This window comes from Lacerta agilis, chromosome 16 (genome assembly GCF_009819535.1).
Source record: "Lacerta agilis isolate rLacAgi1 chromosome 16, rLacAgi1.pri, whole genome shotgun sequence".
In the NCBI taxonomy this organism is placed as follows: Eukaryota; Metazoa; Chordata; class Lepidosauria; order Squamata; family Lacertidae; genus Lacerta; species Lacerta agilis.
In genome coordinates, this window is record NC_046327.1 from 19,352,442 (window position 1) to 19,376,454 (window position 24,013).

A 24,013-nucleotide genomic window follows, 5' to 3' on the forward strand; every position below is an offset into this window, starting at 1 on the left:
GTTTGGCATCATCTGGCAAGCCAAAGCTTCTCCACAGTTGCACAAGAGCGAAGTCTAAGGAAGAGCAAGCTCTCTGCTCATCCTCCTTATTCCAGGAATCAGGGATGTCTTTCAGCTCAAGGGCGGAAGCCACATACCGGTACTAGTGGCAGGTGGAGCAACAGAGACCACATTCCAGCCATGCAAAAGCCAGCTGTTTCCACAACCAGAGGCCCACACACGTTTCTCCATCCATCCAGCAAGAGGAATTATCTCAGTCCCAGCAGGCAAAAGTAGTTGAGGAGGGTTGGTATGGCTTGGGGAGTCCCAAGGGCCAGATACAGAGGGCCACATTTGAGCCCCAGGCCAAAGGTTCCCTACCCCTGCCCTAATCCTTCATTATGTTGTATATTTATCCTGGATGAGGGCTAGTGCTTCAATAGCTCTAAGTGGTTACTTCATTGGAATGATTGCCTGTATATATTTGCACTCATGTCATCAGGTACTTGGCTTGCACATGGCGTGTCATTTGAGACCCTTGTCGTGAGCTTGAGTCGCATGTGCCCGTGTCTCTTCATCAGCATCACTGCCTTTCATCTCTTTGACAGATGCCCATTCTTGCCGCTGCCCAGCTTTCTCCCGTTGACTGCCACTCTTACCATTCCCTCTGCCATGTTGTCCGCGTCAAACTGGAAGAGCCTCCGTCAAACGTTAATGGTGCTGTTCACCGCCACAATTCTCATTGGAATAACCATGCTGGCCCTCTCCACTGACATCAACCCTGTTGGATTTTTCTTCATTGCAGTGGGGGGTCTGTGTTTGGTTGGCTACCTCATTAGTTTGGCAGTGGAGCTCTACCTGAAGCAACGCAATCCAGCGGAAGAAAATACTCCAGGCTCGCGGAGACAAAGTCAGGCTGGGTAAGCAGCCGCATCATAATTTTCTCTCCTTTGCATATGCTGACCCTTTCGAGGTAGTCTATACAAACAGCAGATTGTGGTAGATCAGGCTTCCTCAACCTCTGCCCTCCAGATGTTTTGAGATTACAATTCCCATCATCCCTGACCACTGGTCCTGGTAGCTAGGGATCATGGGAGTTGTAGGCCAAAAACATCTGGAGGGCCGAGGTTGAGGAAGCCTGTGGTAGATCACAAAAAGAGCATGGCCAGATGAGACCATGGATCTGTTTGTCCTGCATGCTGATTATAATATCGTTTATACCCCACCCACCTGGCTGGGTTTCCCCAGCCACTCTGGGCGGCTTCCAGCAAAATATAAAAACACAATAAAATGTCAAACATTAAAAACTTCCTGATACAGGGCTGCCTTCAGATATCTTCTAAAAGTTGTGTAGCTCTTTATATCCTTGACATCTGATGGGAGGACGTTCCACAGGGAGGGCGCCACTGCTGAGAAGGCCCTCTGTCTGGTTCCCTGTAACCTCACTTTTCACCGTGAGGTAAACGGCAGAAGAACCTTGGAGCTGGACTTCAGTGTCTGGGCAGAACGATGAGGGTTTAGGGCTTTAAAGGTTAGAACCAACACTCCAAGTGGCCAACCAATAATACTGGGAAGCTTACAAGCAGAGCATGAAGGCAACAGCCCATTCTGAGATATATTACCTCTCAGATGTTTAGCTACAAAGGCTCAAGATTCTACTTAACTGTAGTGGCAAATAGCTTGTAATTGATACATTCTCCATTGACTCAGGCCTAAAGTCTTAAAAGCTCTCCTGAGCTACTAGTTACCACCTCCTCTTGGGTCAGTGAATCAAATAATGCATTGTATGAAATATTCCCAGTGGAGGACTGCAGGATCATATTAACAAAACTGCTTGTGGCTGGTTGTTAAAAGCAATGTAAACCATGAGTTGGCATTGTATCTGAACCAACCTCAAGAAAGTCAGGGGTAAGAGTGAAGGGATTTGTTATTTTTGGGTGGGATTCTATCTGGAAGCACCCTAAAAGTCTATGAAATTCTACAGCAGGTTTAATAGTCACTCCTTCTCCGCACCAAACTTCGGGAACTGTAGCTCCAGTGAAAGGAGTAGGAGTCCCCTAACAACTCTCAGCTCTCTTGGAAAGCTACAGTTCCCATAATTCTTTTGGGGGAAACCCTCACTGTTTAATAATAATACTAATTTTATTATTTATACCACACACATCTGGTATCATAGTGTTTTAAATGCACGGTGCAGAGGAGGCCTGTGATGGGGGGGGGCAGAATGCACTTGATGATCCCATTGCTTGAATACAGTAGATATTATGCCTTGTTGAGAGCACAGATAATCCTCCTTTGTGGAAAGTATGGAGATATTATAATGATTTGTGTTTTTAACTACTTCCCCTCTCTTTTACCAGCATAGACAATGAGGCCTATGAGGCACCGGCATATGAGGAGGTGGTGACTACTGGCTACTTATCAGGACCAACCATCTGGACCATCACATCCAGTCCAGCGACAACCCCAGTGGAGCCCCCTCCGTACAGCGTGGTCATTGAGCCTCCTGCCCACGGAGAGACTGTGGTCGAGGCGTTCAGTGTCTCAGTGGCACCAGGCACACGGCGTGCCTCAGAGGCAGATCTGCAGTCCAGGTTCCGCCTCAGATTGCTCATACCGCCAAAACTGCAGCGATTTGTCTCCGATACCCATGAACTCAAAGGTGTTGAAGAGCGGGCAGAACGCCCTGAGCCCCTCACACCCCCTCCTGCTTATGAGAATGCCACTGTGGAGGAGATCTTTGAAGAAGAATTTCAGCCCTCCAGGCTATGAGAACAGTGCACCGTGACATTTTTTCATCAGACTTTCTTCAGTGGTCATCCTGTTGCAATCCATACGATATGAGAAACATGGCCTGTGTGCAAGATGTTAGCTGCTGTACCTCCTTTTTGAGAACTTTCCTGAGAAATGTGTGCATACAGGTCTGAATTTCTCATGGGAAATACAACTATACAGTATATATAAAAAACAAACTTGCGTTTTCTGACATTTCCAGAATGTTCTTGGACTTACAGTGTAGGCTGCTTGGAAGCTGGCTTTGAAGAAAGCTGAACTGGTTGGTGTAATGATTGCTGCTCCTTTTTTAAAAAAATAAAAAATAACCACATCTGAAACCAAATAAACTGAGATGGCAAATCTTGGATCAAAACTACGAACCACATCTTAGTGATTTCCAAAACCTGTTTAAAATCTTTGAGTCTGAGAGTTGGCAAACTGAGATTAATAAGGAATTCAGCTTCTGAATATAGCACTTACTCAATCCATATTTCTTTATTGTGGAACAAACTGCATATTATGGTGCAGAACAGTGAATTTGTAAATATGTAAAATCATAAACATTGATTGTGTACAACTGAATAATGATGCTGATACATGCAATTGCTTCCTGCCCTTTTAAGAAACATATTAACTTGATTTCCAAGGAATGCTGTAATGAAAGAATTTATGAAATAATTTGATCACAGAAAATCTATCTTGCAAATCTATTGCAGCCAGGATACAAACTGATGGAAGACCAAGTCTTTTCCTCAACATTGCAAACAGTTTAACTTTAGGAAACTTGAAAACAGGACAAACTGTTTAAGAACTGTGTTTATTGTCCAACATATCATGTATGCTAAAGGTAAAGGTAAAGGGACCCCTGACCATTAGGTCCAGTCGTGTCCGACTCTGGGGTTGCGGCGCTCATCTCGCATTACTGGCCGAGGGAGCCAGCGTACAGCTTCCGGGTCATGTGGCCAGCATGACAAAGCCGCTTCTGACAAACCAGAGCAGCGCACGGAAACGCCGTTTACCTTCCCGCTGGAGCGGTACCTATTTATCTACTTGCACTTTGACGTACTTTTGAACTGCTAAGTGGGCAGGAGCAGGGACTGAGCAATGGGAGCTCACCCCGTCGTGGGGATTCAAACCGCCGACCTTCTGATCAGCAAGCCCTAGGCTCTGTGGTTTAACCCACAGTGCCACCCGCGTCCCATCATGTAACTACTGGGTGTCAAAAACAGATGACAGGCCAAGGGACAGGAGAGAATCATGGAGATGGAATGGCAAATGGGTTAAGATGAGCGTGCTGCTGTATTTAGTCATCTGAAACTGGGTCCAGAATGGACGGAAATAGGGCCGACCCAATCCAAAGGCAAACTGAGACTATTCTCTCAGATTACAGGGTGTGGGTGAATCCACTTCCAGATGTGGAAGCAAATTCCATTGATATCCGAGGGATTTACTGTTGATTTTAAATCATCTTTTAAATGTTTTTAAGTATCTGGTTTTTATCAATAATTTCAATATTTTATATTATATTTTTGTACACTGCTTAGAGAGGTTTTCTTATGATAAGTGGTATGTAAATTTTATTAAATAAAGGAAAATTTGTTCTACCAGCTTCACTCTGGCACCTTTAACAGCTGATTGACATGCAGAAATTAAACAGACAATGTTTCGCCCAGTAACAGATGGTAGCACCTATCTTTAGAATTAGGCAGCAATCCTCTGCATAATTTCACACATTAAAACCAGTTGACTGCAGCCCTCTGTCCACTTATTCTGAGAGTAAGCCTCACTGAACTCAATCAGATTTAATACTGAACAGGCAAGTATGAGTTTGCACTGCAAATTTATCTATAGATATAAGAAGGAAGAGAAGAATTGCTGCGAACTGAGCAACACGACAGGTTAGTCTCTTTAACCTAAAGAGAAATCTCCAAATCAGTGAAATCTAATGAATATGCACATGTGAGACATGAAGAGACACTGGGTACATTGGGCTTTGGTCATTCTTTGAAGGGTTCCGCCACCCTATTTGCCGAATCTGATTACCACCCCACTCCACCATTGTGTCAGGCAACCTTAGAATGAGCACCATATTGGAATTCCATCCCAATTGCTACATCCAGCTTTGTTGTTCAGTTAAAGGGTCTCACTCTGCTCTAGCAGTCTTTTACTGCAACAAAGCAAGGAAAATTGCATTGGAGCTTCAACCATGGAGTCCTATCTCCTCTGTCTCCTCTTTTCCAGGCTAAACATAACCAACTCCCTCAACTTTTCCTCATAAGGCTTGGTTTCCAGACCATTAATTATCTCCTCTGCACATGTTCCAGCTTGTCAATATCCTTCTTAAACTGAGGCACCCAGAAGTGCACACAGTATTCTAGGTGTGGTATGACCAAGGCAGAATAGAGTAGTACTATGACTTCCCTTGAGCTAGGGACATGGGTGGTGCTGTGGGTTAAACCACAGAGCCTAGGGCTGCTGATCAGAAGGTCGGCGGTTCAAATCCCTGCGGTGGGTGGGGGGGTTTGACACATATTAAGCTTATGAACAACTAAGACCCCTAGATCCTTTTCAGATGTACTACTGCCAATCCAGGTGTCCCCCATCTTATATTTGTGCAGCTGGTTCTTCTTGCCTAAGCGTAGAACCTTGCATTTGTCCCTATTGAAATTCATTTTGTTAGTTTGGGCTCAGTTCTCAAATCTGCAAAGGTGCCAAGGCAGTCATCTCGCACCTTAAGGCAGCTCTCACTTGTTGCTTACTTTTATATAAAAGGCACAGCACAGTTTTTGTTTGTCCTAGCTAGCTTTGTTCCTTCCTTGCAGTGTATTATGAGGGCCTGGAAAACAGGCAAACATCTCTTAAGAATCATAGAATCATAGCTCTGTTGGAAGGGACCACGAGAGTCACCTAGTCCAAACCCCTGCAATATAGGCAGCATTTGCCGAAAGCGGGGCTCGAACCCACGACTCTGAGATTAACAGTTTCCTGTTCTATCGACTGAGCTGCCCCAGGTGTAAAGGGACGAAGGAACCAGCAACGAAGGGGGGGAAACGCACCTGTCCAAACACCGAGGAGGCGGGTCTTATAGCGTCAGGCTTAAAAGAGTCTCTCAATGAGGGCTTTTTTTTCCTGACGTCCGGTTCCCAATTAACAGAACTTAGCGTCCTCCATATGCGGGGCGGGAGAGCAGGAAGCACCTTTAACCTAGTGAATAAAAAATGGGGTCCTTTCAAACCCTGTCTGTTAAATAGCTACCCATCGTGTCGCGAGGCTTTTAAATGCACAGCAGGTCGGCCGGGGAGTGGGAGTAGTCTTTGGAAAAGCATTAGGCTCGCTTTCCCTTACTCTCCATTTACATGTGTGAGTGGAGATTCGTCATGACCCTCATGGTCCCTTCCAGCTCCACAATACTATGAATCCGGCATCACCAGCATAGTTTCGAAGCCTGAAAGGGAACTTCTCTTTATCTCTGCTCGTCCCTCACGAGCTTCTCCCCCTTTCCTCTCATCATGCAACGGTGCCCTGAGGCAAAAAGAAGACAGGGCTCCTGAGAATACGAGAGTGCGAATTCCTGCCACCCTCATTCCCAGGTGCGGGAAATGCTTGTCGCTATTCTATTCAATGTACTGTGTAAAACATTTGGAAACAACAACTGCAAATGGGAAGCCGGAAGTCTGAGGCGCACACGACTGGTTTTTGCCTCTAGGAGCGCGTGAGAGAATCTCTGCCTCCGAAGGGCCGGTCGGCGCGCACGCGCAGTGGCAAGGGCGCCCTCCCAATGCTCTGTGTTTACTTCGAGGGCTGCCCGGGCGAGTGAGGGGGCGATACTTCCGGCCCTCAGGTGGCCGCGTGCCTTTCCGTTGACGTCTGAGGGTGAGTGGGTCGGTTTCACTTGTGGGTGCGGTGGGGTTGGGGGTTTCTTCAGGCTGCCCCATCCAAGGGAGGTGTGCCGAAATTGTGCCGCCGGTGTGCAGGGTTGGGATCCTACTCGCGGGGGTTCCCATGGCTACCAGGCTGGATGCTGAGGGGGCAGGATGCTGCGCTAGGTCAGCCTCCTTGCGCTCGTTTTCAAGAGCAGGGAAGAGTTCCAGGTGCACCGAACATGGGCGTAGGCAAGGGGGGGGCAGGGAGGGGAGCTGCCCCCTAAAAAATCAATAAAAATCAATAAAAACACTTAACTAACCAAGGTTCTGTCCCCTCAACATAAAGCATGCCCCCCGTCCCCAACAAAAATCCTGGCTACGCCCGTGGCACTGAAGGCTACTGGATTGGAGGTTGGAAATTTTGGGGGCTTAGGAAATTTTGGGGGCTTAGCCCCTTCCTGTGCTTCCATCGTAGCTGGTCTTGCTCAAAACAAGGATTTGCAGCCTAATTCCTATGCTTTTGATTCTGCGGTGGGGTGCTGTAGCCGCAGGGCACGATCCATCTATGAGCACCCATCAAGTTATGGACATGATGGAATGCAATCCAAAAGCGAGCAATCTCCCAGAAACAAGAGCTTTGCAGACATTGCGCCTCAGTTTCTGCAGGTTTCAAACTCATTGTGGTGGCCCTCTGCTTGCACAACGCTGCGCCCAAATCGGACACAGCCTCTCCCGACTCAGATGTTTTGCTCCGGATTGCATAATAACCAGTTCTGTGTGGGTTGAGGGTTCAAATCTATAACTCTGCCTGAATGTACATGGCAATTTAGATTTAGATTTTCCCATCGTAACTTGAAAACTGATCGCGCGTCTGAAAGTGCAAGGTTAAAATAATTCTGATCGTCACAGTTGATAATTAAAACTTGTTAAGCAGAATTTAAATAATTATTTCTTGGCAGCCGTGACAAAAATCCCATTGTGTGCAGCATTTGAAATCCATCAGGCACATTTTGCACCTGGCTATCGGCCACTTGCGACCAAGTGAAGATGACCGGGTGCCAGGATGGCATCTGAGGTCTCCACCATCTGGAGGTGCATGCCCAGGGATCCTTAGATCTGTATTGTTTTTACACACTAGCAACACACCCTGTAACAATCTATCCACTATATTTTATCAGCACAATCAGAATTAAGTTCAGGAACCAAAAAGTCATATTGAAAAATACGACTTTCGAGTCCTCTGGCCCCAAAATGGCAACTGAGCATTCTATTTTGATGATTGTAACTCTGGTTTAAGGAGCCATTTGGTGCCTAGCTTATATATCTGAGTTTCTAACACTGCTGTGTGTAATGCATATTCTGTATTATCCTACATATGTCATTTATTTTTATTAACCTCTTGGTTGAAATATTTTTTCCCCTTTTTGTGTTCAGATCAGTTGTGTATACAAATACAGAGACTCCTGTTTCAAGTTTTTCAGTATGTTTACATTATGGCTGTAGTCAGATCAGTCTTGTTTCTGAGAAGTAAATTCAGTTGAAATTAGTTGAAGTTGACTAAATGGGTCGAGACAGTCATATGCTGTTGTTTATAGTCATGTGATCGCTTGCAATGTAGGTCAAAATCAATGCGGAATATGTTGAAAACATGGAACTTGCATTTCATTACGGAACTTCCTCACTATTGCATGACTTCCTTCTTGGCTTTCAACACAGAAAGTCCACTGGAACTGCTTTGCTTGTGTGAGAATATGACTTTGAAAAACATTGATTTCCTTCTGCTTCCCTCAATGCTTCATGCATTGTTGATGTTATAACATGGAAACATTATTTAAAGTAGCATTTTCTTCTGTTATGCTTTTTATATTTTGGCTGATGTTGCTATTATAAATTGATGGTTCTCATCCTACCACCAATTTCATGTATGAGCAGAAGCATTGCACAGTTTGTCTCAGTGTTGTTCTGCTAGCTGTGCAATCATCTATCTGACTTCAATGAGGCTTACTCCAAGTAAATGTGCTTTCTTGACCCTTAGAAAAATGTTGAAATGTTACTTACCTATAAGGAGTTATAGTGGAGATCAGCTCTTTAGTATTACTACAATCCTAAGCATGTTTACTTGGATGCAATTCCTGCTGATTCCAAAGTTCCTTAATTACTAGAAGTACAACCACAACTTATTCAATCGCCTATTCTGATACTGGTATGTGATGATATAACATCAATTTCACTACTGCTAAATATGCTACCTCCATTGTATATATTACTGACAGATGTTTTATATGAATCCTGCTATGCTCACACTCTGCTTTGTTCAAACTCTAGGTTTTAGGTATCGGTCATGTGACAGTTGGGGTCGCCATGTCTGCTCTGTGTCCTCCTCCTTCTCCTGCTGTTGCCAAGACTGAGATTGCCTTGAGTGGAGAGTCACCATTGCTGGCTGCTACTTTTGCCTACTGGGACAATATTCTTGGCCCCAGGGTCAGGCACATCTGGGCCCCCAAAACAGACCAGCAGCTTCTCAGTGATGGAGAAATAACATTTCTTGCAAACCATACTCTGAATGGGGAAATACTTCGTAATGCAGAAAGTGGTGCAATAGATGTGAAGTTTTTTGTTTTGGCTGAGAAAGGAGTCATTATCGTTTCCTTAATTTTTGATGGGAATTGGAACGGGGACAGAAGTACATATGGACTATCAATAATCCTTCCGCAAAGTGAGCTTGGCTTCTACCTTCCCCTTCACAGAGTATGTGTCGACAGGCTGACACATATTATAAGAAAAGGACGGATATGGATGCATAAGGTAGGATACTTCTTTATGGGAACCACTTTTAAGTCTGGAGCACAGAAGCTGTTGCCCCTTGTGATTGGCTAAGCATAATATTTGCCAGCAGATGGTGACCTAGCCAAATAAATTCAAGATCTTCTTCCTGCTGCTCTTGACCTTGGGAGCCCTGACACTCTTATCCATAGCTCAGCGTGATCATTTTTCAGTTTATTATGCCTACACAAGAGTAAGCCTTTTCCTTGCACACACAAAGCCACTTTGCTCTATCTGTGAGGTGCAATCCCCACAGAACTTTAACATGACCTACAACAACACAAGAACAATCTTCATTCTTTATAGTGTGTGTTATTTTTACTACGGTAAGTAAAATACGTGTACGACTTGGATGGCCATGTGTATATATTTCAGTTATTTAAATAGTTATCAACCACACTTTCATGGAAAAATTACAAGGTGGTCTACTCTCATACATGGTCTACTCTTGGTCATTGCCTGCAAAAGAAATACCAGTGCACAAGGCTTTACTATGAAAAATATCCAAGGCGTTGGTCTTTTCAGGAAGTATAACCTTCCTAGTTCGTTTTAGAATGGGACACTTGGGCTTTTTATTGGAAGAACAATCTTAAGATCTGAAGTGCAGCTGTGTGGAAGGATGTCACTCAAATCAGAGGTTTTTCTCTTTTTTGTTTGTTTGATCCTACTCAACTACAGAGCTGCTCAAGGCACCATACCTATTTGGTGATATTATCCCACTTGACCTCACAAGAACTCAGTGGACTAGGTTAGGCTGAAAGCATCTGGGCAGACTGAAGCTACTCACTAAGATCATGGCTGAACACAGATCTCTTTCTCTTATCCTTTTTAAAATTGAATGCGAATTTGTTTTGACTAAGATACCCCAGCTTAGTTGGGTTGTTGTTGATCTGATGTCTTTTTATAGAACACTGGCTGTACGGTGTATGGGTTAAAACATGTACGCATGTACTAGAAACTTTTTTTTTTTAAATAACAATTTCCCCCTATGCCTAGGAAAGGCAAGAACACATTCAGAAGGCTGTCCTGGAGGGCACAGAGAGAATGGAAGATCAGGTAAGAATGATGCAAGTGGGAAAACTCAGCGTACATTTAAATATTAACACTTCACGTCCCATCGATTTCATGTCCCAAGGATTACAAGTGTTCTTGCTCCTTTCCCATTCAACCACATCCATTTGTAGAAGCTGCTTCCTCTAGGTATCGTGAACTTTTTCTATAAGAGAATGATTTCCATGAAGATGGAATAGAAACACTGAGCAAACTGAAAAAACATGTCAACTCCATGCCATTGTGGAGTGAAGTAGAATTCTGAGTGGTATTTTATTCTCTTTGTACACAGTCCATCTAAATGAGGAGTGTTTTTAAAAAAGTGGTGGCTTCTTCAGTTTACTGTACTATCAACCTCCTGTCATAACAGAAAATCTTACTACACCATTAGTTTATCAGGCAAAAGAACTGGCAGTGCATGTGTTTTGGGCTACAGCTGGCTGGGAGAGGGTTTATTATAGAGAAGGGTTGGGGAACATCAAGTCCAGAGACCAGATGTGGTCCTCCAGGCATCTTTGTCTAGCCCTTGGGACTTTCTCCAACCCCCCCTCCCCAACTCACACTTCTCACTGGCCGTGCTTCACACCCACCTAAAATGTTTTTGCATGGAGGGTAGAGGAGGATGTGTGAATGTGTACAGAAATGAGCTTGTCTAAAGGTAACATTTACTGTCACTGTTCCACCCACTTTTGCCTCTGGCCCTACCCACCACTGGGATATGGCCCCCAGAAAGTTGCCCAGATGGGAATGTGGCCCTCAGGTTGAAAAAGGTTCCCCATCCCTGTTGTAGATGACCTTGGGAAAACAGTACTTAACAAGGAATGAAACCACAAGTATTCTCTCTTTATCAACTGTAAACTCTAGCAATACCTAAACTTATTCATTTTTTCTCTGTTTGTCCTATATCTGCCCAGGCTCTTGAATTTTATTTAACCGAGTAGTCTAACACAAGAGCTTAGAAACTCAGTTTTAAAATTGCATTCAGTTCAAAAATTATATTCATTGTTTACTAAGTAATTTTTCAGTTAGGTTGGAACAAATCTGGAAAATAAAGCATTGAATCAAACTAAGTTATATTCTAAGCGGACCTATTAAAATCAATGGGTTCAACTAACTGACTTGACCCACTGGAGCAGGTTTTGGGGACGTGGGAAGCTGTTTGGTTGGGTGGAAGGTGAAGTCCTATCACACAAGCAGACGTCTACTTACATACCATTGAATTGTTTTACTAGTTTCTTGCTACTCTTTCTTTCCTCTCCAGAAAAGTTCACCCTATTCAGGTTCTGTTCTTTAAGTGCACAATCTGCTTTTTATTTCATAAAACATTATTTATTGCATAGGGCCAGAGCATCATTCCAATGCTGACAGGGGAAGTTATTCCTGTAATGGAGCTCCTTTCATCTATGAAATCACACAGCGTTCCAGAAGAAATAGATGTAAGTCTTACTGTTAGCTGCATCATGAAAGGAAGCAACTCTTCCACTCTTTCTCTTTTTTTTTGAAGTGCCTTTAATGAAATGAAATGCAGCTCATTAGTCAATGGATTTCTAGCTTTTGGGTTTTTTTGGCCAGTAGAGTACATAATTTATACCAGGGACCGCTCCGGCGGGAAGGTAAATGGCGTTTCCATGCGTTGCTCTGGTTCACCAGAAGCGGCTTAGTCATGCTGGCCACATGACCCAGAAGCTGTATGCTGGCTCCCTCAGCCAGTAACACGAGATGAGCGCCGCAACCCCAGAGTCGGACACGACAGGACCTAATGGTCAGGGGTCCCTTTACCTTTTTACATGCATCCATACATAATTTTATTTGTATGCCAACCTTTCAAGAGTTAAAACCCTGCTTAAGGCTACTTACAACATGAAAAAATACATAATTAACAAAAGTAGTCTTTAAAACATTGAGAAGCACACAATCAAATTGAACAATATAAATCATAGTAAGATCCATAATAAAGATACCAAATATTAAAATTAATAACAGCAACAAAAAACCCCGGCAACGCCCTCCCCCCGGCAAACCTCTAAACAACACCCCTGCCCAAGAATCTGTTCAGCATTCTCAGCTTTTGTAGCTGGAGTCAGTCCAGGCCCTGCAAGGCAAACAACAGGTCTTCTAGGACCTGCAGCCAAGGGCACATTTCACAGATATCACAGCACCTTTTAAACTCTACAGGACTAAATTGCATGTGATCTGGTCTGTACGTAGCTCTTTAAAGTGTAAAAAATAAATAAATCAAAATTGTGATTCATTCCACAGGTGGTTGTTTTTTTTAAAATATCTAGGGAGTTCAAAGGTAGGATCTTTTTAGATCCAAGGCATTCTTTTACTGGATCATTAATGTATCAACCAAACAAATACATACTGATACAGCAGTGGGTGTGGAGCTTGTAAAGCTGGCAGTGGGGGGATTATACAGGCAAAGCAATGGACATTTAATTCCACAGTCACCCTCTTCCTTGTCTGAATTGTGAGAAAGGATTGGCGCTTGTGTCCATGCAGGTTGCTGGAAGATAAAGGTCCTTTGGAGTAAGATGTGGGATAGAAAATAAATAAATGAAGGAATGAAATGTATTAAAATTCTCACTTTGCCTACTTCCTTATTTTGTATAAATCTATTATTTATTTATTTATTTTTGCATTAAAATAGGGTTGGTTCCTGGGCTGTTCGTCATTTGTAGCATGTACACCATGGCTAATCTTCCTCCCTGTGCTTTTATCACATTCCAGATAAGTGACACGGTGCTTAGCGATGATGACATTGGAGACAGCTGCCACGAAGGTTTCCTCCTTAAGTACGATCATTTGCTTTTGGGAAAGTACTTCTAAAGCAGAGATTTTGGGAAAGAGCGGGGTGATGGGTTACGATGAGTGGGGAAGAAGAAAAATCATTTTTAGTTATTGGTAGGGTTTTTGCCTATAGGTAAGCCTCTTTTAAATAGTCTAGAGTGAAAATGAATTGATGTGAAAACTAGGGTGATCACTTACTAACCTGCTTGTGTAGCACTATATTGACAGTTATTCATCTCACCTGTTGCCTTGGTAAGAAAACATATTAAGACTTATGCATAAGGAAGTTTGGAAACTATGTTGAATCAAGGCAGTGGCTGAGAAATGGATTCTCACTAAACCAAAAAAGGGCTATGTTTCTTGCTTCTCCATACCACCCAGTACATCTGTTTTCTAGGTTAAAAATAGTATTTCCTTGGCATTGATAGCTAAAAATCTGACCAACCTAACTTTGAGATCTGTGACATTGTAGGTATGCCATCATTCCTGCCAGAAGGAAGTATAATTCTCTACTCTTATACTTTGCATTCTGTTTCTCACTGGCAGAGTTAATGAAAGGCATGCCACAGGTTTCATTGTACTTCAGTCAATGGAGGCCTATAAAGCAGAGTCTATTAACAGAACTTGGGTTTCGTTAAATCTTCCTGGGGAAAAGGGGAAGTCATTCTGCTAACTACTTTTCCCCAATATGGCAGAGAGCTTTTTCATTTATGTCAACAAATTGAAAGTTCAGACTGCATACTATAACGTTGCTGGTTAACTTGGTTGGTTAGAGCAGGCATGGTCAAACGTGGCCCTCCAGATGTTTTGGGACTACAACTCCCATCATCCCTGACCACTGGTCCTGTTAGCTAGGGATGATGGGAGTTGTTGTCCCAAAACATCTGGAGGGCTGAGTTTGCCTATGCCTGGGTTAGCTGAAAAAATAAGCCTATGCTGCCAATACTCTTGGTAAATCAGTATACAATCAGCAGCACAGAAACGGCGCACACAAATCTACTAAACCATTCCACGTATAGAATTCTATATTGGTATTCCAATCAACAGGAAAGCAATGCAAAAAGTCAAAAAGTCAAACAAAGAAGCCACAAACAGAAAACTCATTCAAGTTGGTACAACAGGACAATTTCAGTCTTTAAATGTTTTTAGCCAGGCTCCTGTAGATATTGACGAAAATAGATCCAGTCAGATGATATGTACAGATGTTAATAGATGAAAGTAAGTCCAATCAGAGGGAATATTGAATATTCAGTAAGAAGAAGCCCAAAATTGTCCGTGGGCGAAACAGGGGACAAACGCCGGCACCCTGTCTATTGTGCGTCACATCGTCAATATTCCCTCTGATTGGACTTACTTTCATCTATTAACATCTGTACATATCATCTGACTGGATCTATTTTCGTCAATATCTACAGGAGCCTGGCTAAAAACATTTAAAGACTGAAATTGTCCTGTTGTACCAACTTGAATGAGTTTTCTGTTTGTGGCTTCTTTGTTTGACTTTTTGACTTTTTGCATTGCTTTCCTGTTGATTGGAATACCAATATAGAATTCTATACGTGGAATGGTTTAGTAGATTTGTGTGCGCCGTTTCTGTGCTGCTGATTGTATACTGATATGCCTGGGTTAGAGCATGGTGCTGATAATGCCAAGGTTACGGGTTTGATCCCCATATGAGTGCATTTTCCTGCATTCCGGTGGGTTGGATGAGACGATCCATGGGGTCATTTCCAACTCTATGATACTATGACATGATTCTATGAGTCAATGTCACATTATTTATAGAAATCCGGAAATAGTTTATTCTGTACAGCTTTGGTTTCTTCCCTCTTATGAAATCAAATTATGCCATGAAATATACATATAATGAAACTACCGTATTTTTCCGTGTATTAGACGAGGTTTTTTTTACTTAAAAATTGTGTCAAAAAATGGGGGTTGTCCAATACATGGATAGTGGCATGGGGGGGGGGAGGAGAAGCTGCGCGCCCGCCAGCCAGCCGGTTGGTGGGAGCGCAACTTCCCCTGATGCCGCAGTGAGTGGGAAACAATCTAGGGAGTGTTTCCTGTCTGCAGCTGCGGGGGGGGGGGGGACTGTGTGCCACCAGCCAGCTGGTTGATGGTAGTGCAATTTCCCCAATGTCACACGTGGGAAACACTCCCTAGATCGTTTCTTGCACGCAGCAGCATCGGGGAAAGTTGCGCTCCTGGCTGGGGGGAGTGCAACTTTCCCCAATGCTGCTGCCCGCGGGAAACAGTCTAGGGAGTGTTTCCTCCCCACAGTTGTATGGAGGGAGAAGCTCAACAACTTTGAGCCATCTCCCCTCATTTTCTTAAAATTGAGTCCCCCAAAATAGGTGGGTGTTATACATGGGGGTGTCTTATAGATGGAAAAATACGGTAATCAGATAACTAGTTGGCAGTCTGTGGCTCCATTCTCCTATCCTATAATGATTACTGCAGAGTAAAACAATATATTCACATAGGAGTTTAAGGCAATTCATACACTTACACAAAAATGTGAGTAGCTATTAAATGATATCATTTAATTTGTTTTTGTTTTGCACATTTGTCTGAAGTCTAGATTTGTAGTAATTTAATTTCAGGTAGTGGAACTAACCATATACCTGTAGTTCTGGCCCTTGGTGTTTGATTTTAGTACAGACTACTTACCACATTTGGAAACATTAGTATTGTTGACAATAAAACACTTTGCAGAGTCTTTTTAGTTGCTGCATGTAAACTTCTTGTGAAGTATTTCATATTTCTTTGTATGCCTCTCTTTTCAATTTGCAGAGCCATCAGTTCACACTTGCAGACCTGTGGCTGCTCGGTAGTTATAGGAAGCAGTGCAGAAAAAGTTAATAAAGTAAGCATCTCCTATCTTATAAATGTTTGATTACCAGGCAGAACAACATGCTGCCAGAAATCATAGGCGTTAGTCCTTTGATTTTTTTATAAATTACCTGTAAAAAGGGGGGAATTCTTCTAGCAACAAAATATGAAGCTTGTGTACTTAGAAAATGAGGTCTCCCAAAAATAACAATATAACTGGCAAAAAGTCATTTGGGTTCCTATAATTGGCAAGTAGCAACTACCCAGTTACTATATCATATAACAATTTTCATTTGCAAGTTTTCTTTCTGCTAAATTTCCCTGCCTATAAGTAATTTTACAGTATTTTTGTATTACAGATAGTACGGACACTGTGCCTCTTTCTAACTTCAGCAGAGCGAAAGTGTTCTAGGCTGTGCAGAAATGAAACTTCCTTTAAGTATGAATCGGGGCTTTTTGTGCAAGGATTACTGAAGGTGAGGTCTTCCATTTGCTCAACTACATTTTGTCAGGAGCCAGTAACTTTAGTTATTAGTTATTAAATGAAGTTGTGCTTAGATTAATCAATTATTTATTTTGTTAGCATCATTAGTAATGTCCTTTAAAATTAAAATACATGTTTCTGGTAGGTTTTCCCTTCAAGTGAGGAAGTTGGAAGCGTTTATCCAGCAGGACAAAGGACATAGATTAAACTGCTAGTTTTCATCAACACAACTACTATTTTTTTTTTAAGGAAAATCTACTTTTCTGTCTGTTCTATTGCTATAAAGATAAATCAACATCTTTCCTTTTCTTCTCACACTTAAATGTTTCATATAGTGGAAACTGGAGAAATCTTTTCTGAAAGTGATATTGGTAATAGACTAGAAATGTTTAATGTAAAAAATAGGTTGGTTTCTTTTTTAGGCAGTCCAAACTGGACATTTAAAACTTAAAAAACCTTTAAAAGCAATAATCCCCCCCCCCAAAAAAAAACCCATCCTCAGGGTGGCGGGAAGAAAACTGGTAACAATAGTAAACCAAACTACAAACTGCAGTTGTGTTTCCCTCTCTAACACAGTCTTATTATGATTAATACTGATTTCATTTATGAACCACTTCTCATTAGGCATCATGAAGTGAATTACAGTATAACATATATAAAACCAGCTAAAGTAATTGCAAACGCAAAAATTTCAGTGGAATACTTCCTTCTGAGTTTTCTATAAGGGCACTCGCTATCCACAATCTGGAGTCCCCTGTGCATTCGTGGAGTTTCTATGCATGTTTACCCACAAGTAAGCCCAAATTTAATGCTGTAACAGAGTCTGCTTTCTGTATGGAGAACATTCAAACTCTTATAATTCATATGTTAGCGCCACTGAGTTCAATTAAGCTTATGTCCATGCACATCAAGGCAGAAATCCTAAACCTGCACCCAAGGGATTAAGTAGCTCATTTGGTTAGAGCATGGCACTGATAATGCCAAGGTTGCAGGTTCGATCCCTGTATGGGACAGCTGCATATTCCTGCATTGTAGGGGGTTGGACTTGATGATCCTCAGGGTCCCTTCCAATTCTACAATTCCAGGATTCCTACTGAATTTGTTGGGACTGTATATGTGCTAAGAATTGAATTGTAAGATGCTGAGTGCTGTCCATATAGAACACATCCTCAGTGTGACATATCTATCTATCTATCTATCTATCTATCTATCTATCTATCTATCTATCTATCTATATCTTTCTATGTGTGTGTAAGAGAGAGAATTGTCTTAATTTATTGCCATATATGAAAATAAATCAAAATGGTTCAAATTGTAATCTGATAGTGCCTTATAGTTTTTAATTCCTCTGACTTTTTTTTTAGTAACTGGACTAAATGTTTTCACTGTGACAGGATGGCACTGGAAGTTTTACGTTGCCTTTCCGTCAAGTGATGTATGCTCCATATCCTACCACGCACATTGATGTAGATATCAACACCGTGAAACAGATGCCTCCTTGCCACGAACATATCTATAATCAGCGGCGGTACATGAGATCGGAGCTAACAGCTTTCTGGAGAGCCACTTCAGATGAAGAGATGGCTCAGGATACCATTATCCATACGGATGAGAGCTTCACCCCTGATCTGTATGTGTTCCTGTAGAGTTGCAGAATTTCAGATGTTGATGCCTATCATGGTTTAAATGCAGTGTCTATATAACATTTTGGTTCCGTTTTGCCATGCAGGCAAAATTTCTGCCCTGAAATTAGGACCAAATTACCCAAGCAATATTCAAAGCCAGTAGTCATTTTTTCCATTTGCACGGCTGAGATCCTACCTTTCGAATGGGGAGTCTCTTGTTCTCTCCCAAGAATTGTAAAACAACTGAGCACTTGTTCCCTATGAGTTTCTTAGGATGCTTCCGCAGCCATGAAAATTTGATTTCTGTCTCCACCAAACACTCTTCTGAGATGCCATCCTTTGGTAGGCTAATGGCATGAGAAGTAGGATCACCAAAGTGGTTATCCTCTACAAGATTTGGAAGCTTCTTAGCTTTTTTTAATAAACTAGCAGCAAGAAGTGATCAGGTAGACTTGTTGAACAATTCATTCAACACTCAGGTCCGGTTTGTACATGCATGTACAGTGGTGCCCCGCTAGACGAAAATAATTCGTCCTGCGAAAATTTTCGTCTAGTGGGTTTTTCGTCTAGCGAAGCGGCAATGACAGCCGCGCTCCGCTAAACGGAAAAAAAGACGAAAATTTTTCGTCTTGCGAAGCAGCCCCATAGACTTTTTCGTCTAGCGGGGCAGCTTCCGCTAGACGAATGCCGTTCGTCTAGCAAGTTTTTCGCCTAGCGAGGCATTCATCTAGCAGGGCACCACTGTATATGGGATGGCTCCACTGAAAAACACAGGCCCAGATTCAACTAACCAGGTGCACTAGCAGAAGCCTGTGCAAGGTCTCCTGCTAGCACACTAGGGCTTTCCCCCATCTCTGCCCCCCCTGTCCCTCTCCCAAATCTGCTCTGGAGGATCCGGAGAACCACCCCAGAACAGTGCAGTGGTGGAGGAGAGGGTTCCATATAGCAAGCAGAAATGCTTGCACCGATGGAACGATTGCCTTAGCGTGACATTGAGTTCCACCCATGGTGTTTGAGATGATGAGAGAAGAAGTTCTCTGGTATTTGGTCTGTGAGAGCTCATTCATACACGCAAATTAGCACTTGAGGCTGTAGTAATCAAGTCATGAGCCAGCCTTCGTCATGGGTTATCCTTTAATTACAACTGGCACAGTTTAGTCTCATTTTGTATACAAAGTATTGTGTGCTTCTATAAAAGTATTTTTAAAGTAATTTAAAAAAAAGATTTTCTTGATTTACAAAAGTATGTGCAATGTCTTTCATATTTTTTCCCTCTATAAAAGTATTTACTGTATATTCTGGCGTATAAGACTACTTTTTAATCCAGGAAAATCTTCTCAAAAGTCGGGGGTCGTCTTATATGCCGGGTGGAGAATCTGCGGTCGAGTATATCTCAAACTCTATATTTTAACTGGAAAAGTTGGGGGTCGTCTTATACGCCTAGTCGTCTTATATGCCGGAAAATACGGTATATAGAAGAGTTTGCCTGCTATGTTTGCATGATTTTTTTTTTACTAGCCCTACTTTATATTTTAGATCACATATAAGAACAGTGGGACTTCTGTGTTTTTGAATGCTGTAAGGAATTATTGATTACAGATACTGAATGGTACTTCAACTTTGCATTGTGAATGAAACTCAACATATTACTGCATGCTTCCTCTGTATTTTTACAGGAACGTTTTCCAAGATGTCCTTCACCAAGACACTTTAGTAAAAGCCTTTCTGGATCAGGTAACTGTTCATTCTAATGAATTAAAGCTGATGAGCGATATATTACCTATTTTAATTTTTTTAATGAGTTCATTTTGTGTAGTTGTAGCCTTAAAAAAACATCACTCGAGTGGTTCCATTCTGTAGTATTTTAAAGCGTGATTTCAAAGATGCTGTAATCTAATATTAATGAGATTAATTACCTGCTGCCTGTCTTTTCTCTATATTTGCACTCTAAAGTCAAGTCATGTGGCAATACTGGGAAAGTGCAGGATAGCTTCTAATATAGTTAAGGGATGTAGGAATAAAATGTCTTTGTTCAGTATGCATTTAGCGTTTAGCAGATTAATTGTAGTTGTAATAGTAGCATCAGCAGTTAACAAACCACTGACTTCAGTGAAATTTCTGAAGTTAATTATGGGACTTGGGCCAAAAATTCACTCAAATATTTTATGTTTATTGTTGATACATAAACAATATGTATCTGCATAATCTCTTTCTTTGCAAAAGCTGGTTCCCAGCATTGCCAAACACAAACACAGCAGAACTACAAACATAAGCAGACTTGATTCTCAATAGCTGAAATTACCAGGGTAGGAAGCAGGTTTAATCCTCGCCCAAATAGTGTTTCTGTGCACATCCTTTTACATTTGCTATAAGTTGCTGCTGCCATTTACCTCCTACAGGTAAAAGTAAAACACTGCACTTGAGAGTGGCTGTTGCAGCAAGAACGAACCACCTCTCCACTCTTTATTTTTATTTCAGAAATCCTATCCCACTCAGCATATAAATATCAGGAATATAAGAAAACCATTATGGTTTTCTAAAACTCAGCCGTTCATAAAACAAAACGCTAAAATAGAAAATTTCAGTATGAAGCGCAATCAAAAATTTCAGCAAGGCACATAGCTGGGTCACAGTGAAGGGAATGCCTGTGTCAGTAAATAAACACTTCTTGAGCAAGGGCCGAAAACAGTAGGCCTACTGTGGGTTCCTGCTTGATATCCAAAGGGAGTAAGTAAATTCCATAAATTAGCTGCAGCAGTGCTTAAAGCCCTGCTCCAGATGGCTAGGAAGTGAACCTTAGGAGTATATGGAGTAGCCAAAAGTGCATCTCCTGAAGACAGTAGAAGCCAGGTAAGTGCATAAGGGAACAGGCAGTCCCTCAAATAAGCTGGTCCCAAACTGTTTAGAGCTTTGTATACCATCAGCAAAACCTTAAATGTGGCCCAGTAGCATACTGGCAGACAGTGCTGTTTCTTTAGCAACTATGGGTAGCCTGCCTTTAGCAATGGTTCCTACAGAAGTGCATAATGTGTACATGCAGAGCATTGAGATGCACTGCATCCTGCCCCAACCCCCGAGTCCCTGCAAGATCCATGCTTGTCCTCTGTGTAACCAACTTGTATCATAATGTATATTTTACTAGTCTATAACAGGAGGCAGTGTATGGGGTGAGCCATGCGGGAGAATGCCACTAAACAGAACCCTTTCCCCCATTTAATGTAATGTGTACTGATCTTTTATGTGACAATTCTTAACAGGTCTTTCATTTGAAACCTGGGTTGTCCCTGAGGCGTGTGTTCCTCGCACAGTTCTTGTTAATCCTTCACCGAAAAGCCTTAACCCTAATCAAATATATAGAAGACGATACGTAAGTATAAAGCTAAAGGGAGCAGTGTGGTTTCTTGGTACAGTTTTCACCAAAATCATTCCGTTTAACCACACTTTCCCCCTCCCCTCCCACAGGCAAAAAGGCAAGAAGCCTTTTAAATCACTCCGTAGCTTGAAGATAGACCTGGACTTGAGGGCAGAAGGTGACCTTAACATAATAATGGCCTTAGCTGAGAAGATCAAGCCTGGATTGCATTCATTTCTGTTTGGGCGCTCTTTCTACACTAGCGTGCAAGAGCACGACGTTCTAATGACGTTTTAAAGGTTTATTTATGTTTATGTGGGTTGGTATTTCTTCACAATGCTTCTCAAAGGTATTGTTTAAAGGGAATATAGCATTTCTCTTCACAAACACGTGTTGTGGTCTGGTGCAACAGAATGTGTGGTTAACACTACAACAGTCTTCTTCCCCAGCCCAGTGCTGTCCAGCTGTTGTTGTTGGACTCAAAACTACCATCAGTCCCACCCAACATGGCCTGTGGTCAGGGATGATGGGAGTTGTAGTCTGCCAATGTTTGGAGTGTATCATTGCAGGGAAGGCTGCAGAAATAGTCAGAGAGGGTGCTGTTTAGACCTGTACAGCCCAGGTAGGGCAAAGTTTCTAACCTGCCTTCTGAGCACCAAGTGCCACTGCTGATTCCTGAGAAGGGAAGGAAGAAGGCGCAGGAAGCTCAGTGTGTTTTGGGTTTGGCAGTAGGAGAGTTGGGTTGGCTCTGCCACCATGCCGCTTTGCTCCCTGTGCCTCTCCCTCTCGGGAGCTGGCAACAATATTCTGTGTTCGGAAAGCAGGCGAACAACCCTGTGCCACCCCACCAGTTGCTACTGGAATCGAGTCAGTTCAACTTAGGCATGCATCAGATGTTCCATTTTGATTACAGGGAGAGCAAACATTGGTGTGGTTTGTTTAAAGGTTAAGTTAATGGCATTTTCAAAACCACAAAGTTGAGGACAACTTTTAATGGGTTTTTAAGAGGATATTGGTTTATAATTTCTCTCTCTCTCTCTCTCTCTCTGTGTGTGTGTGTGTGTGTGCGTGTGTGTGTGTGGTATTGGGAGACATGTTCCATTTCCTCCTTTCTGTTCAAGGACTGTTGATTGCAAAACAAATGGTCAAACGTAATTTTAGGACTATCGCTTCCAGTGTGTTTGGTAATATGAACAGTGCCACCTGCTTTTTCTCCCTGCCCCCCCCCACTTTACATATCCTTCAAAAGCCAGCAGAAACTTGTGGTGACATCTTAAGCACTTCAGCACAGGCATGGAACAGGCAATAAGGCAGTACTTTTAGATGGTGTCATCAAAAGTGCCAAGCAAGTGCCAAGCAAGACTATTCTATTGCTAATTATGTCACCCATCTTGCATGTTGCACTGTGTTTTGTCAAACATAGGTGCAAGTCAAACAGAGTGCAAATTAGGAAAGGTATGTTTAAGCTGATAGGAGCAATTGCCAAGCTTTTTCTGATGAGCTACTGAGTGAAAGCCATATAAAAATCTCCTGGATCTCCAATTCTTCTGAGCAGTTTGGGGTGAGGGGGCAGGTTAGAGACAAACTTAGTTGGTACCACAACTGAAATAAGGGTAGTAATAGCAAACTTCTGTTTTTCCTCTTCAACTCTAGCATATTTGCCTCTCACCTCTCAGCTTCTTCTAAATCGAAAAAAGATAAACATTATGTATTTGCCTGTTTTCCACTGCCTTTCATACCTGTATAATATGGAATATTAATAATGGCTTTAATGTACATGTTTTGCAAAATGCAAAGAGCTGCCATAAAAGTGCATGTCATGTACTTCAGAAGGTTTTAAATGCATGCTGCTGTTTTTAATTTCATTTTTTAATTGTTTGCCAGGTTAGGGTTGTTCCAATACGCTAATATGTTTCTTTAAGTGCAATATTTTGTTTCATGATTAGGGAAAATTTACTGTCAGAAAGACATCTCTAAGCTGTTACTGAGCATTCCTTATTATGAATTCTTATTATTTTCTTGTAAACCTGTTCTCCCTTCTCATCTGATGGCTGTGTCCCACGTGTGATGGTGATGGCTCAGATAAAGGGTATCCAATTTAACTTGTGCATCTTGGGAAGCTGTGATTGCCAAACTTTCCCCTGTAGTAAAATGAGCAAGGTGCAGTGTCTTATGTGAAGCTAACTGCATACAACAGACTCTCACCGATCATTGGCTTATTACAGCCAGTAATTTAATTTGTAAAGATGTGAAGTTGCCATGTCAAAAGACTAAATATTATTGTGGAGGTGTGGAGCCTGACAAAGCAGCTTTTGCTCTTCGGGAAGACAGGGATGAGGGCAGTACTGGTAGAAGCTAGGCAGGAATGAGAAATGCTTCTTAGCTCAGTGTAGGTAGGTGTCATGGGTGAGCAAGAAATAACATCCCGGTGAATGGC

At 42.2% G+C, this 24,013-nt stretch overlaps 2 protein-coding genes across 4 annotated transcripts; both read left to right on the forward strand.

Annotated features, from left to right (window-relative positions):
- Positions 1-310: 310 nt before the first annotated feature.
- Positions 311-3,611, forward strand: TMEM139 (transmembrane protein 139). Its single transcript, XM_033173795.1, has 2 exons — positions 311-899; positions 2,340-3,611. Exons 1-2 carry the CDS (start codon positions 472-474, stop codon positions 2,749-2,751), a joined length of 840 nt encoding a protein of 279 aa, XP_033029686.1. The 5' UTR covers positions 311-471; the 3' UTR covers positions 2,752-3,611.
- Positions 3,612-6,503: 2,892 nt separating this feature from the next.
- On the forward strand, positions 6,504-22,603 carry C9orf72 (C9orf72-SMCR8 complex subunit). Of its 3 annotated transcripts, XM_033173332.1 has the most exons (11): positions 6,504-6,627; positions 8,943-9,422; positions 10,437-10,496; positions 11,831-11,926; positions 13,221-13,285; positions 16,077-16,149; positions 16,475-16,591; positions 17,994-18,229; positions 19,901-19,958; positions 21,482-21,591; positions 21,687-22,603. In XM_033173332.1, exons 2-11 carry the CDS (start codon positions 8,979-8,981, stop codon positions 21,871-21,873), a joined length of 1,446 nt encoding a protein of 481 aa, XP_033029223.1. In that variant the 5' UTR covers positions 6,504-6,627; positions 8,943-8,978; the 3' UTR covers positions 21,874-22,603. The 3 variants fall into 3 exon arrangements, with proteins under 3 accessions (XP_033029223.1, XP_033029224.1, XP_033029226.1); XM_033173333.1 differs by lacking the exons at positions 19,901-19,958; positions 21,482-21,591; positions 21,687-22,603 and adding an exon at positions 19,761-19,881; XM_033173335.1 differs by lacking the exons at positions 19,901-19,958; positions 21,482-21,591; positions 21,687-22,603 and having other exon boundaries at positions 17,964-18,038.
- Positions 22,604-24,013: the final 1,410 nt, after the last annotated feature.